The sequence below is a fragment of the Helobdella robusta genome (assembly GCF_000326865.2).
Source record: "Helobdella robusta unplaced genomic scaffold HELROscaffold_10, whole genome shotgun sequence".
In the NCBI taxonomy this organism is placed as follows: domain Eukaryota; kingdom Metazoa; phylum Annelida; class Clitellata; order Rhynchobdellida; family Glossiphoniidae; genus Helobdella; species Helobdella robusta.
In genome coordinates, this window is record NW_008703571.1 from 4687965 (window position 1) to 4704083 (window position 16119).

The 16119-nt window shown below is 32.6% G+C and overlaps 1 protein-coding gene across 1 annotated transcript; it reads right to left on the minus strand.

Annotated features, from left to right (window-relative positions):
• Window positions 1–3461: 3461 nt before the first annotated feature.
• On the minus strand, window positions 3462–6755 carry HELRODRAFT_166986 (hypothetical protein; the record flags this gene model as incomplete). Its single annotated transcript, XM_009012136.1, has 6 exons — window positions 3462–3626; window positions 4948–5010; window positions 5072–5147; window positions 5217–5287; window positions 6468–6585; window positions 6655–6755. 6 exons carry the CDS (start codon window positions 6753–6755, stop codon window positions 3462–3464), a joined length of 594 nt encoding a protein of 197 aa, XP_009010384.1.
• Between the last annotated feature and the right edge of the window lie 9364 nt (window positions 6756–16119).

The following is a 16119-nucleotide window of genomic DNA, read 5'->3' on the forward strand; positions in this document are numbered from 1 at the left end:
ACCGAAACTGAAACGTCAAACCAACAATGCGAGGATGAAATCAATTTTTCTAGTGAAAATGATATTTTTTTAAATTGTGATGTGGGAAATTGGACAATTCCGTTATCAGATAACATCAGAATCAGTATAGTAAAACTAAAGAGTGAATATTTCCAGAACAAAAGTGGTCCATTTAGAGTGGTTCAAAGAGTAGGGAAGCAAACAAAGGGTCAAACTCGACAGTTGACAAAGCATTGGTTCTACAAGCATCTTCCAAATGGTGAAAAAGTTCTCAGAAAGTGGATGGTTTATTCTCCTTCCAAAAAATGTTTATTTTGCTTTTGTTGTCGACTTTTTGCTGCTTGTGATAAAGAAAGTAATAATTTTTCAAAATTTGTTACAGGGTTTAATAATTGGTGGAAACTAAACCCTAAGATTTCACATCACGAAAATTCTGAAATTCACTTAAACAATCATGAAAAATGGAAAACATTAGAACTAAGTTTGAATCTTAATAAAACCATTGATGCCGTTCATCAAGAAAATCGAGAACTGGAAACTAAAAAATGGAATGACATTTTACACCGCTTATTGGATGTCACCATGTTTCTAGCAAAACAAAATTTACCTTTTCGAGGCCACAGAGAAAATGACTTTTCTAACAACAAAGGCAATTTCTTAGAACTAGTTGAATTAATTTCACACTACGACCCTGTCTTAAAAGAACATTTAGTGAGGGTCCAACATAGCAAGGCAAGAAACACGATTTCATATCTTTCCCTTAAAATTCAGAATGAATTTATTTCTATATTGGGAGATACTGTGAAACAGAAAATTATTGATGATGTAAAGCAAGCAAAGTATTACGGGATAATGTTTGATTCAACACCTGATATATCTCACCAAGACCAATCAAGTGAGATTATTAGATATGTTCATATAAAAAACAAAAATGTAGAGGTAAGAGAAACATTTTTAGGATTTTTTCCTCTTGCCAGAAAGAAGGCTATTGATATCACACACAGAATTGTAAATATTATTGATGAAGAGAGTTTGGACATAAACTTATGTCGAAGCCAAGGTTATGACAATGCTTCGGTAATGTCAGGTGTTCATTCTGGGGTACAAGCCAGGATCCATCAAATAAATCAGAAAATTGTATTTGTACCTTGTTCTAATCATTCACTTAACTTGAGCGGGGTTCACGCATTTGGAAGCAATCCAACTTGTGTAACGTTTTTTGGAACAATTGAAAGCATTTACAACTTCTTTTCTTCATCAACTCATAGATGGGATATATTGTCAGAAATAGTCGGGATCACTGCAAAAAGGCTAGCCGGAACCAGGTGGAGTGAGCAATATCATGTGGTGAAACCTGTAATGAATCATTTCAGCAAGTTGGTACAGGCTTTAGAAAAATTATGTGATCCATCAGAAAATGTAGATACGAGAGGTTCAGCTCAAATTTTAATGAAAAATATTCAAGATTTCAAATTTCTTGCTTATCTTCATTTCTGGAGCAGTACTCTTGAGGAAGTCAATCATACTTAAAAATATTTGCAAACAGAAGGAATTGGTTTAGGTAAAACCATTGAAAAATTAGATACCTTAAAACTTTTTCTGCATGAGAGTCGCGATGAATTGGTTGAAAATGCATTGATATTTTCTACAAAAATTTGTAAAGAAATGGGAATAGCTACAGAAAAATTGGGTCAAAAAAGTCAAAGACAGCTTATGCCTGGAGAAGAAAGTAAAGATGAAGCTTTAACGTTAAAACAGGAATTGAGACGATCAATGTTTCAGTCACTTGATAATTTTTATCAAGATCTTAGAAAAAGGATAGAATCAATGCAAAATGTATATGTAAAATTTGCAGCCATTCAATCATCACATCTCATTGGAATGGAGATAGAAGAACTTTCATAGCTGATACCAAATCTGACAGAAACGTTTGATGAACTAGAAGAAAATGAAATAATACCCGAAATTAAACGATTAAGACGTCATCTTCAAGCAGGGAAAATTGAGAAAGATGATGTTAAAAAATGGTCTGCACAGAAAATGCTAACCTATATAATAGAAATTGATTTACACGAGTCAGTTCCAAACTTATATTTAGCTTTAAAGATTTTTTTGACAGTGTGCGTTTCAATTTCTTCTTGCGAAAGAAGCTTTTCAAAATTGAAGCTGATTAAAAGTTATCTTCGTTCGACAATGAGTCAAGCAAGACTTAATGGCTTAGCAATCCTATCAATTGAAAACACAGTGGCGAGAAATATTAACTTTGATGAAACAATACAAATATTTTCTGATGCAAAATCTCGTAAAAAACAGTTTTAATATATTTTTCGATTAGCTGAATCAAAATTTTGTGGCATATGTGTACTGACATGTGTAAATGTTTTGTATCTATGTATATTGCATTTTTGTAAAACATAAAATATAAAAACATTTTTCATTTATTTTCTGCATCATCAGCCAATTAAAAAATGAAAAAATGAATAAGTGCCTTATCCTTTTCTGGACATCGGCGACCATCAATTTCCACAAAATATGGACTGTGGTTAGTTTTTGTCGATGAACTTCTTGGCAGAGGTATAGACATATGTTACCATTTCTTTTTGCCATTGCATCAAATAAGCGACCATATGATGGTCTTTGGGATGAACAGCATGGTATGCTTTCGAACTCGATGACACTGACTTCAACGACCAAGCAGATAATCATTACATCCACCATATAATATCTATGTATATGTAATACATATTATTTATTTATGAAAGGCATCACAAATATTTCCGCCCCGGGCCTCAAAGGCCCTAGGAACGCCACTGAGAGTGTCATCAAAATGGTTGACGCGCAAAAAGACCCAATGGAATCTAAAGATTTAGAACAATCCACCTGTGGTCCATCCTCACCCCCGCATCAGTCCTTCACTCTCCACACAAAAAAGTCACTGTTAAGCAATATCAGGAATGGAAAATTCCACCGTGTGTTTCAAACTGGAAATATGTAAAAGGATACACACAGGTGGCAGGGGTTTGCAGCAAACACACGTGAGCGAAAAATTCTCAAATCTTGCAAAGGCTCTTTATCTTGCAGAAAAAAAGGCTAGAGAAAATGTTGAGGCGAGAGCACAAATAGAAAATAAGAATGCCCATAAAGAAAAACTGGCAAACAAGGAAAGGTTAAAAATGTTGGCTAGCAAGGCCAAGTAACAACGAGCCTTGTAAAATTTTCCGACTCGACCGCGGGTTACAAATTCTAGAAAAAGTTTTACATCATAATTTCACCTTTTTATCACTACTAAATAAAAAATAATTTAAAAAACACAAAATCAGTCAATGAAATTGTTTTTTTTTATGCAATTTTATTCACATTAATAGCATTTATTTTCAGTATTAAAGATGATTGCTTATCGCTACATATATTTATTCTTTAAAAACACAATTCCAAAAAAATTTCAGAAAAATTTTTTTTAATTAATAAACATTTTCCAGAGTCGGATACTCTGGGCCCTTAAAATATTCCAACTCCGACACTCTGATTTGAAAAGACAAATAAAAAACAACGATATGAAAAATTCGGCAGAAATGAATTTTCTTTTTCAGCAAATCGCCTGCATAAGCTGAATTAGTGTTTGCAATCTTCACGTTGGAGTAAAGTGTTTGAATGTTAGATGTACCTATAGCCAAACCATCGTTTACTGAAAAAATTAAAAAATTACTAGAAAAGAAAAAAATACCATTTACAATTTATTTGAAAAATCCATCTCCAGATAGATTTTGAAAGTTTAAAACTACGTCTGGTACCAGTCTGGTACCAACTTTAAAATAAAAGTGAATCTTAAACATTGCTTGGGCCAAATCAAGAAAAATAAAAATAATAGTTAAAAATGTAGTAAAAATTAAAAAAAATTTCAAAAATATTTAGCATTCATAAAACTAATTCTTAATTAACCTCAAACGAACAGATTATTGAAAACTCTGAAAATTTGTACAACAATTCATTTCAATGGAAATGAAATAAAACTAATTCTTAATTAACCTCAAACGAACAGATTATTGAAAACTCTGAAAATTTGTACAACAATTCATTTCAATGGAAAACCTATCTTCACGGCTAAATATCAAATTAATATTTTGTCTCCATGCATCGCCAGATGACATAAGTTTTACAGCCAAGTTGCTGGCACCAAAGTCACTGAGTGACTGGGATATATTCCAACAAAAAATCAATACCAACAATCCACACTTCTGCTCGAGTTTTCAAACACATCATCAAGCAATTTGTTAGCACCTAAATAGCACCGACCTTTTTTAGGACAAATTTCTATTCAAGCCAAAAATGTCAGTTCAAAAAAGCATGTAGACTAAAATATTAAAAGTAATTTAAGAACAAAGTTTTTAAATAAGCTTTTTTTAAAATTTTAATATTTTTAAATAAATAAATAAAGTAAAAATAGTAAAAAAATGGCAAAGGTAAAATACAATATCTGCTCGAATTTTTCTGAAGTACTGATTGAATTTTGAAATTAAAACGTAAAAAGATGCAACAAAATTTTTTAGATGTAAAATGTACGTGGCCTGGTGGGTGGTCCAAAGTTTCCCATCTCTAACTTCAAACTCAAAACTTCATAAAAATTCGCTTAATGTTTTATTTTTATTTTATGCAATCTTTCTATTAACTTATAATTTTCAAAATTTTATTTTCTTGTTTTGTTGAAACTTAAAGCAAGCACAAGTTCAAATGCATATGGTCACATCCTTTACATGTGACCATGACCATTCAAAATGATCTTACACACAAGACTACCATACATGATAACTTTTTCATTAAGAGGAGACCATCAATTGAACAGTTAATGACAACTCTATATCTTTAAAAATTAATTTTAATGGGGTGCTAACAATTAGATAATATGAAAACTAATAACAAATGGAATAGTTAACATCAACAGCTACTAACATTTCTGAGTCTTGCTCGCAAATCATCAATAGTCCTTTCATATTTATCTTCCAGTTCATCAGCCTGTACAAAAAAAATTAGAGTATGCATTGCAGTCAGAAAATTAGTAGAAAACATTAACAACATTTTCAAGCTTTGATTGCATGGCTTTCAACTTGCTGGCAATAGATTTGATTTCTGCTTGTAATTCTTTTGATTTCCTTCAATTAATAATTTACAAATACTATTAATATTAATGTAGGATGGAAGATTAAAAATATTTAGATTACTTTTCCGCTATGTCATATCGTTGATGTGCCAACTCAGAATCAGAATCCGTGACAGCCAACTTTTTTATAATCTGAATCATTACAAACGATTGAATTTTGTATTATGTGCATTATTTATAAAAACATGCAGTGTAGTAAAGTAAAATACGTAAATGAATTTCATTCCAAGTTAAACATCAATTTTATCTGGTTTATCTGGCTAAGTTGATGCAAATCAAAATTTGTTTACGCTGCACTAATAACCATCCTACCACTGAAAAAGACAATAAGAATTCAAACCTCTCCGCTTCTTTCAGGGTTCTGTAGACAAGTTGTATGAAGCGGCATACGAGCGCAATAACGTTTACCTAATGTTTACCTAACGCAGTCGAACATGAGCGCTATTTTTGGAGAGTGATTTAACATTGGCGTACATTTTCCGCGAAAAATCTTGAAAACGTAATTTGTAACTTTTTCATTTTCTCGCCATTTTCTATTCACATACAATAATTTTTTTTAGATACAACTTAGGTATAATCACTGGTCTGCTCAATATGATGAGAGGCTTGATTGAAAAAATTATTACTAATGGCGCAACAGAACAACCTGGAAATGGCTACTATGCATATTTCTGAGATTTCTATGATATTAATTAGTGGTTCTAATTAACTCCTATTAATTACCGTTATTAACTTCTATTATACGATGAATAATTTATAATTAGACACTTTTAGTTCTCGAGTAGATTTCACGTTTATTGTCAACTTTAATTTATTTTAATTTTTCATAATTAAAGCTTATTCAAAAAGAAATAAAATTTTAAAATTAACTTATATTTCTAAAATGAAAAAATATAATATTTTAAATGGTGTTCCAAAATTTTATTGTATTCTATTGTACTTTCTGTGATGAACTACAAAAAGGGCAAGGGAAATTCCCATAGTAGTGTAGATGTAAGATGGGACAATGAACAACGTATTGTGACGGACACTGTCAAGGTCACTGCTGATAACGGTTCATGAACGAATTGCGCAACATGTCTACAAGAGTTTACTAGGCTTTAGATCTGTTCATAGGCAATAATAACTTAACAACATTTCATTTATAAAGTCTCATACATTTAATGATTAAGTCACAAACATTTAGACATTTGACACATCTGCACCATTTAAACATCCACTTACTATTTTGTAATCTTTAGTCGCATAATAAATTGCATCATTTTTCAATTTTAAATGGTACAATTAAAAAGATTTATTTAAAATTTCTTACCTCATCGCATTTTTTTTCTGATTCAACAGCTGCATCAGAAGTTTCTCGAATAAATTTTTCTAAAGTTGCCAATCTTTCATCCTCAATATCCTTTTTGTGATCTAAAATTCTGCGCTGTCTTAAAGTCAGAAAAAAAAATTTGTAATAATTAGATATAATTTAATTTAATTAAAAAAATGGAGCTCACTTCTCAGATTCATCTGCACTTTTTACCGTTTCTTCAAATTTGTGAGTCGTTTCAGCCAATTTTGAGCTCAACATTTCGTAGTCCGCCTCTAGACATTTCATTTTGTTATTTAAAGACGTAATGTCACCTTCCAGCTTAAAAATTATGATTTATATTTCATTTGAATGAGATATATATACATACAAACATACAGTTTTAAATTTCAATTTTCAATATATATATATATATATATATATATATATATATATATATATATATGTATAGTATATATTTGTCCTGGGCATGACATAAAACTGCATCCATGCTGCCTTGCGAGCTTTTGAGCAAAAGGGTAGGCCCATCGCTTATAACTGGTGGTTGTCGTCAGGATGGGTGTCCGGATGTAAAAACTTTCCCCAAATTACTCTTATGCCATCACAAAGAAAAACAACGGCCCCTAGTCTCCAGCAGGCCTGAAGTGGTCAGATTGTCGCCACATAGTTAGACCACCAATCGCAAGCCAGTACAGATTGGAGTACATACAAAACAGTTTTGATAAACGCTGCAACTACAGTTTGTGGGAAAACTGGTACAAAACGTCAGCATGAACGTGACACTTGGTGGTGGAATGACAGTGTTTAAAATGCAATAGCTGAAAAGAAAGTTGCATACAAGCAATGGCAAAAATCAAAGTCTGTTGATGACCATAAAATTTTCCGTGAGAAGAACAACTATGCAAGACGTCAAGTTGCACTGGCTCGGACAGATCAGTGCAGAGAGTGGCTCACTAAAAGCAAAGGTGAACAAATGAAATCTCTGTATCGTATAGCAAAACAAGCAAAGCGTACGAAAAAAGACAAGTTGGTGCCTCATGTATCAAAAATGACAAAAATTAGATGGTTCTTCAACAAGATGAGATCAAGCTACAGTGGAGAGAATACTTCAACCGTCTGTTAAACAAAACAAATCCCATCAATGTTAACTTTGACCCATCGAAGGTCCGATTCCAGACATCACTATAGAGGAGCTTACAGAAGCTCTGAAAGCTTCGAAGGATGGAAAAGCAGCAGGGCCCTCTGGACTCACAAATGACATTATCAAAGCATCTGGTACTGCAGGTATCCAAACGTTACTACAACTTTGCCGTGAAATCTGGAGAAATTGCTCAATGCCGACTGAATGGAACTATAGCATGACAGTCCCGCTATACAAAGGAAAAGGTGATCCATTGAACTGTTCATCATATCGGGGTATACGTCTGTTAGAACACTCCCTGAAAATTGTCGAGAAAATCATTGAAAGAAGATTAACGTCGTGCATCACAATCGGAAATTATCAATTTGGTTTCCTAGCGGGGAAATCAACAATTGATGCAATTCACATCCTTCGGCTACTGCAAGAGAAGTATCTCGCAAAGCATCAACAACTATCACACATTTTTGTAGACCTTGAAAAAGTATTTGATCGAGTTCCCCGTGAAGCAATCAGATGGAGTCTACGTCGACAACTCATTCCATTCATGATGGAAATGTATACGAATACTAAGACTCTTGTCAACACAACGGTTGGAAACACAGATGCATTTGACATCGGCGTTGGAGTTCACCAAGGCTCGATTCTCAGTCCACTGTTATTTATAACTGTGATGGAAGAAATCACAAAACCGATACGCACTGGTGACATTTGGAATCTAGTATATGCTGATGATATCGTTTTAACAGCCACGTCTGAGCAGAATGCAGCACAGATGTTTGAAGATTGGAACACCAGACTCGCCGATCATGGATTCAAAGTAAACATCAGCAAAACTAAAGCAATGAACACTGGTGAACCCATACAATCCAAAGCTACTGGACGATGGCCCTGTTCTGTTTGTAAAGCTGGTTTTGGTAACAATTCAATCAAGTTTCAACAGTGTAACCAGTGGTGTCACAAACGTTGTTCAAAAATAATTGGTACTTTATCTAAAGTGTCCAATTGTGTTTGTCCTGCTTGCATCAATCCTCAACAACAAATTCGAAATAGCACTGTTTTTGAAGCCATTAAGGTAGAGAAAGTCACATCGTTTCAATATCTAGGGGATGTTCTGGATTGTACTGGAACAGCTGAAGCTGCCGTTCGAGCACGCATACGTGCAGCCTGGAATAAATGGCATCTCCTTGCCTCTATATCGATGCGGCGTGACATCCCACTACAATTAAGATCAAGTCTTTATAAATCTGTGATACGTCCGGTGTTGTTATATGGTGCAGAAACATGGCCAATGACAACCAAACTGGAACAACAACTTTAACGAACCGACATGAAAATGCTCCGATGGATGCAACGAATTAGTCTGAAGGACCACATCAAATCTACCGAAATCTTGCGTCGTGCTGGTTTTTATGATATAAAGGACGAATGCCGGCAACACCGTCTGCGGTGGTTTGGTCATGTCAAACGAAGTGGAAACAGTGCCATAACTTCTCTTGCAGATGTTGAAGTACCTGGCACACGTCCCAAAGGCCGTCCAAAGAAGTCCTGGTCGCAAACAATCAAGCAAGACATGAAAGCTCTAAATTTAAATGAAATGGATACAACTGATCGTCTAATTTGGCGCAAAAAGTTGATGGCAAAGAGAACAACGTCCTACCTCGGGAAACCGGGTCTCTGGACGCAAAACGAAGATTGATTGATATATATGTATATATATATATATATATATATATATATATATATATATATATATATATATATTCGGGTTCAGACTGTCGTATATACAGTTATTAAAAAATATCACCACATTTTCCGCATTGTTGAGTTTGTAACTAAGTTTTTCAATTTTTTTTATCAATATTATTCAATTTATTCAAATTAATAATAAGATGTCTATTTATTTTAGACTGCATTTTTATGTGTACATTTACATAAAGCTTTTTTCGATAAAACTATAAATGAAAACTTAGGATTTATTACACAAACAACAAAACTTCATCCCTTGTTCTTAAAAATAATGACAATAATAAACCTGAATCGATAATGAAGAGCAGTCATCTAGTATATTCTTTTGATTGTAAAATCGGTGATTGTAGACACCGAAACACAGATTATATCGGATTTACTACTACGACTTTGTCAAGAAGGTTAACAATGCATACACAAAATGGTGCAATAAAAAATCATCTAATGGATTCACACAAAATAAAAACAACAGGGGAAATATTAAACTCAAATACCAAAGTGTTATTTTACAACCATAATATAAGCAATTTGAGAATGGCAGAGGCTTTATTAATAGAAAATAGAAACCCTGTAATAAACATCCAACAACAGGCAGTAGCAACCATACCAACAAAGAAATTACTCACACAAAGAAACAATGGAATTTAAAGTTCCTTTGTTAAAAATACTATAAATACCAGATATACTACATATAACAATATCACAAACTCTAATACACTGAGGATGGTAAAGGTTACCGAAAAAAGCGTTCATGTATGTAAATAAATTTCCATAAATTTCCATATGAAAAATGCAGTCTAAAATAATTAAAAAATTTATTATTAATTTGAAAAAATTGAATAATATCGATAAAATAATTGTTGGAAAAATTGAAAAACTTAGTTACAAGTGCGTGCGTGTGTGTGTGTGTGTGTGTGTATGTGTAAGTATATACATCCAACCTTGAGGGAACTGGGTCTCTGGACGCCTAAACGAAGATTGATATATGCAAGTATATCAAAATTAAAGTTTTCCTTGTTTCCATGGCCTCTCCCTTCTCTGTATGAAGAGAATTACGACGCCGTCAAGATAATCGGCAATATTAAATTTTTTTGTGATGCGTGATTAGGCATATCTTTGATCAGCAGATTTTGGACAGGATCGATAGTAACAACGTAGAAATAATTGCTGAAATGAAAAAGTTCAGGGAAGAAAATAAAATAATCACTAGACAACTAGCAAACGATCCTCGTCTTCAAACAACTTAAAATGTCCGTTTACTAATTTTTACACATAGTATGGGATTTCCTCTGACTCCTTCACCGCAGACCACACAGGGGAATTTACCACGTCCAAGGGTATCCAAATCCTCTCAGTTTCACAAAACTTTTGTACCTTATCATAAGCTTTTGACAGATCTACAAAAACATAATAAAGAGTTTTCTTCTTAGCTCTGATCTTTTCTTTAACTTGTTAAACAATAAAAAGATCATCAATAGTACTTTTCTCCGGAAAAAAACTATACTGCATTTTGCCAATACTAACCTGGTCTAATTCTTCGCTCCAAAATTCTTTCCATCCCCTTTATAGCTTGATTGCTCTATAAAAGCTACAGTTTAAAGGGTCCCCCTTACCTTTATTACCTAAATTATACTTTTCTTCCAATCTTCTTGGATTTTTTTTTCCATAAATGCTATATTGCACAAATCAGTCAGTCTTTCAATTCCCCAATCACCTTATGCCTTCAACATTTTTGTTACCACTTTAGAATCCCATACAGCCTTACCGTCTTAATTTTTCTTAGCACACACTAAACCTTGTGTTTTTTTATAAGCTCAACCTCTGCTACATTTATATTTGCCTCGACATACTCATCACAGTAATTTTCTTCATTTAACAGTTTTTCCACAACTCTCTCCATAATTTCTCTCCCCCCTGGGTCTAAATAAATGACGCCTTTGCTATCAATCATGTGATTTAATTTAAATGCAATGATTTCCGGTTTTCTCAATTTCCAAGTTTTAATTCTGGGCTCTGTAATCAATTTTGTCTTTCCTTTTTGACTTATTATAAAATCCCATACCAGAAGCTTATGCTGCTTAACTGATTCTTTGTTATAAAACGTTCTGACCATTTTAAAGCATCTGTAGCTTTGTCTTTTTGCCAAAATGAAATCTACTGTGCTCTTGACCTCGAGAGATCCGCTTGATGTCAACATGAACCATTCCACTCACACTAGGTTTAAGATTCCATGTAACTGGATCATCATTTATTCCAACCTACCTACGCCACTTTATACCCAGGTTTCGGACTAGCATGCATGAAATAAAGAATCATTCAGAATCTGATAACAAAATTTGATCATGTTACTCCTCTGCTCAAAGAGCTACACTGTCTGATAATAGGCGATAGTAATTTTCAAAATATCAGTCATCATATTTAAATGTCTAACAGGCTGTGCCCCTCCATACCTGATCAACAGATGTTCGCCAAATGTAAGCATGTTGTGAGCTGTTCAACTCTGATCAAACCACTCAAATCTCTTGATAGTATCAACTACCAAGGATAGGAAAAAGAAATTTTTCTGTCTGTGGTCCTACTATCTGAAAGAGTTTGCCATCATATAAGAAATCTTGATTTAAGTTTACCTTCGTTTAAAAAATTACTAAAGTCTTATCTTTTCACATTATAGAAATTTATTATTTTTTGTTTTCATGTCTTTTATGAAATATGAATATATCATTTTGGTTTCGATGTCTGATTCTCTTTTTATTGTTTCTGTGGTTTTATTTGATTTATTGCTGTTATTTTTGTGATCATGAATTTAGTATGAATATGATACAATATTCTATAAATTCTACCGAATGTTTGGCGTTAATATGTTTTTAGTTCGTTTTAACATATTAATTAACATATTAACGCCAAACATTTGATAGAATTTATAGAATATTGTAAAAATTATGGTTTATTACCAATATATATATATATATATATATATATATATACACGAATATATATATATATATATATATATATATATATACGAATATTTATATGGCGCTAATTAAATAGTTTTTCAAAAGCGATTACAAATAAAATAATATACAAAATAGCCGAAGACAAACCTTCATCAAACAAATAAATCAAACATTAAATAAACATTAGATCAGTAAAAAATAAACATCAATGATTGACACTACAGCGAAAATAAATGTTTTCAACATCTTCTTAAATTTCTCAACACCCAGAGCAGGGTCTCGCAGGTCTTTGGGAAGACCTTACCAGACTCTAGAACCAAACACGGCAAAGCTTCTAGATCCAAGTTTCGTTTGAGTCAACGGGACCGACAGATAGTTTAAATCGTCCGAACGCAGGCAGAGGGAACATGATGCTTTAGACTGACATTTGTTCTTCAAATACTCTGGTGCGGAATGATTCACACTCTTGAACACTATTGTGCAAACTTTAAAAATTATTCGCTTGTCGACAGTCAACCAATGAAGCTGAACAAGAATTGGAGATACATGATCAAATCTATACGCACCGTGAACAATTTTTGCTGTCGGTTTTGAATAGACTGTAACATTCTATTAGATTTATCGAGTAAACCATAATACATACTGTTGCAGTAGTCCAACCGAGAGTGAATGAACGCATGCATTAAACCTTCAATCGTACTTCTGTTCAAAAATATATATATATATATATATATATATATATATATATATATATATATATATATATATATATGCTTTGTCTCTACTCTACTTTGTTAAATCCTTGTTTGTTCAAAATGATTACTTAACCCTCATTTAATTAGTTTTACAATTTTCAACTTTGTCCAATATAACAATTTTACGTGCTTTCATTATCAATGATTCTCTGTTTCTAAATTTATTAGTATGAAGGATTCCAATTGCCTGTTGTTGAATATTTATTATCAGATGTCTTTGTTTTATAAGTATTGATTCAGCTTGTCGTAAATTATAATGGTTGATATTGTAATGTAAGATTTCAAAATTGTGGTTCAAGATTTGTCTAGTAATGTTAGTTTTGTGTTTCTCTTTTATGTGATTCTTCATAGCGCCAGTTTGTACGTGCATAGTGAGTCTTCTCGATAACTTGGTCGCTGACATACCAATATATTCGGAATAATGGTGCATACACTCACCAATATTACATTTGAACAAATATATTAAATGGCTATGAACTATTAGCAATTCTGGTTTATTAGTGCAGTTGTTTTCATCACAAGAGATGACGTTCTTTGGTTGGAGTAGTATATTCGTCATTTAATACTATCGTTTTCGTTTGTTGCTTGGACGTTATTTATTATGATTCTTTTCATGATATTTTCATCTTGTTCGAAAGCGGTTGACATGTGATTCTTATAATATTGTTATAATACTCGCTATCGTAACCGATTTACGATGCGACGGGTTCAAATCCTCGATTGAATAAAATATTCCAAACAGTTATTAAACTTTATTCACAGAAGAAATCAACTATTATTAGTTATTAAACTTTATTTACAGAAGAAATCAACTAATCGTTTATTTCCAGTAAGTTCAAACTAACGCAACAATTAACTTTTAAATCGTTCAAAATCGATCGCTATGACAACGTCAACAAACCAATCAAATATCGCTTTAAATAATTCACCGAATCGCTATTCACAAAATCACGAATTTCACTAATCACGAATATCACTAATCACGAATATCATTAATCACGAATATCACTAATCACGAATATCACTAATCACGAATATCACTAATCACGAATATCACTAATCACGAATATCACTAATCACGAATATCACTAATCACGAATATCACTAATCACGAATATCACTAATCACGAATATCACTAATCACGAATATCACTAATCACGAATATCACTAATCACGAATATCACTAATCACGAATATCACTAATCACGAATCTCTTGCGACGTGCGCTTATATACTCTTCGCAAGCGTCGTTTCTAGATTCTTCCAGATGGTCCGATTCCAGTATACTCTAGAACGTTCCAGTCACTAGAACATTCTAGAATACGCTAGAATCTAGTGAGTTCGGTAGCACGGTTATAACAATATATTACTATGTTATTTTTCTTACTATTGTTGGTTGCATAGTTGTTTTGCGTTCTTTGCGTTCTATTATTTTCTAGATCATGAAATTTTTATATCCATTATTAATGAGTAGTTTTGTGTTCTATCTAGTTCTGTCCTCCTGCTTCCTATATCAGAAAAGTGCATATAGGCTAAGTTTACTAAGGCAGAGATCGTGCTCTCTAGATATGTTTGACAACATTCAATATTGTCATTGAGGCATAAACCTTTGTTTGTTGCTTTGGTGTATACTGTTTTCAATTCATTTTCCGCATATTGTATTAGTAGATCTAGGAATGTTAGTTTATTGTCATTTGACTTTTTCATTGTAAACTTTAATTTTGACAAATTTAGTCATTGTAGAAGTCTTGCTATTTGATCATCATCTTCATATGTAAAAAATATATTGTCATCATATACTTGTTACATATGAAGATAATGATCATCATCTTTGTACGTAACAAATATATATATATATTTGAGCATCTGGCCACATACACAACGTATCAATTCAAACACTGAAGATGGTATAGGAATACTGAAAAAAGCTTTTTTGTTCTATCATGCATAAAATAAACAAAAATTTTGGTTTTGAACTCAAGAAACTTGAAAATGATTTACGATCTACCATTAGAAAAGTTAAACAGGAAGTTAACTAACATATATATATATGAATATTGGTAATATATATAACCAACCAAATATGTATACGTATATATTGGATTAAGACTGCATATATATATATATATATATATACATATGTGTATATATATATATATATATATATATATATGTTGGTAATAGACCATAATTTTTACAATATTCTATAAATTCTACCGAATGTTTGGCGTTAATATGTTTGTAGTTCGGTTTTTCGATTTTTCTCACTAAAGTTTTTTGGTGAACGTTTAGTTTATTAAAATTCAAAATAAACTTAGTTTTCGAATTCTTGCTGCAAATAAGGCCATATTTCGATTCCGAATGAATCATCATCAGTGCTCCTTGCTGTATATATAGGGAAATATAGACTTTGTCAAGATGAACTTTGACGTTGTAAAAATTAACTTTGGTGTTGTAAAGTTGAACTTTGATGCGAGTTAGGTGTCAGGTTTCTTTATTGGCTGGTCATCTTCTTTGGTCTCCTTTTCTTCATTGATAGCATCATATTCTTCTTTGTCACTATTTACGATACTAGTTTTTATTACTTCTTTGTTTTCGTTGTTGGTCCGAAACTTAACCAACAACGAAACCCAGCGCTTAACCATTTTAGAATGTTTTAGAATGGATGAAATCTTATTTGGTTGGTAGATGTCAGCAAGTATCATTTGGAAATAAGATGTCTGACGTCAGTGGAGTTGTCTTTGGTGTGCCACAGGGGTCGGTTCTTGGCCCGTTGTTGTTTCTGCTCTATACGTCAGAGGTATTTAACGTAGTTGAATCATTTGGGTTGACAAGTCACGCTTTTGCGGACGATATTCAAATAATAGTTAATAGTACAATAGATTCATTCCCGTTGGAAATGAAAAAATTTGTAGAATGCTTGTCAGCTGTTGATTTATGGATGTCGCAAAATGGCTTGAAATTAAATCGAAATAAAACTAAACTTTAGCCAGTGGGAACATGGCAGCAGTTGTCAAAATTGAAGATAAACTCGACCACAGTTGATGAAGAG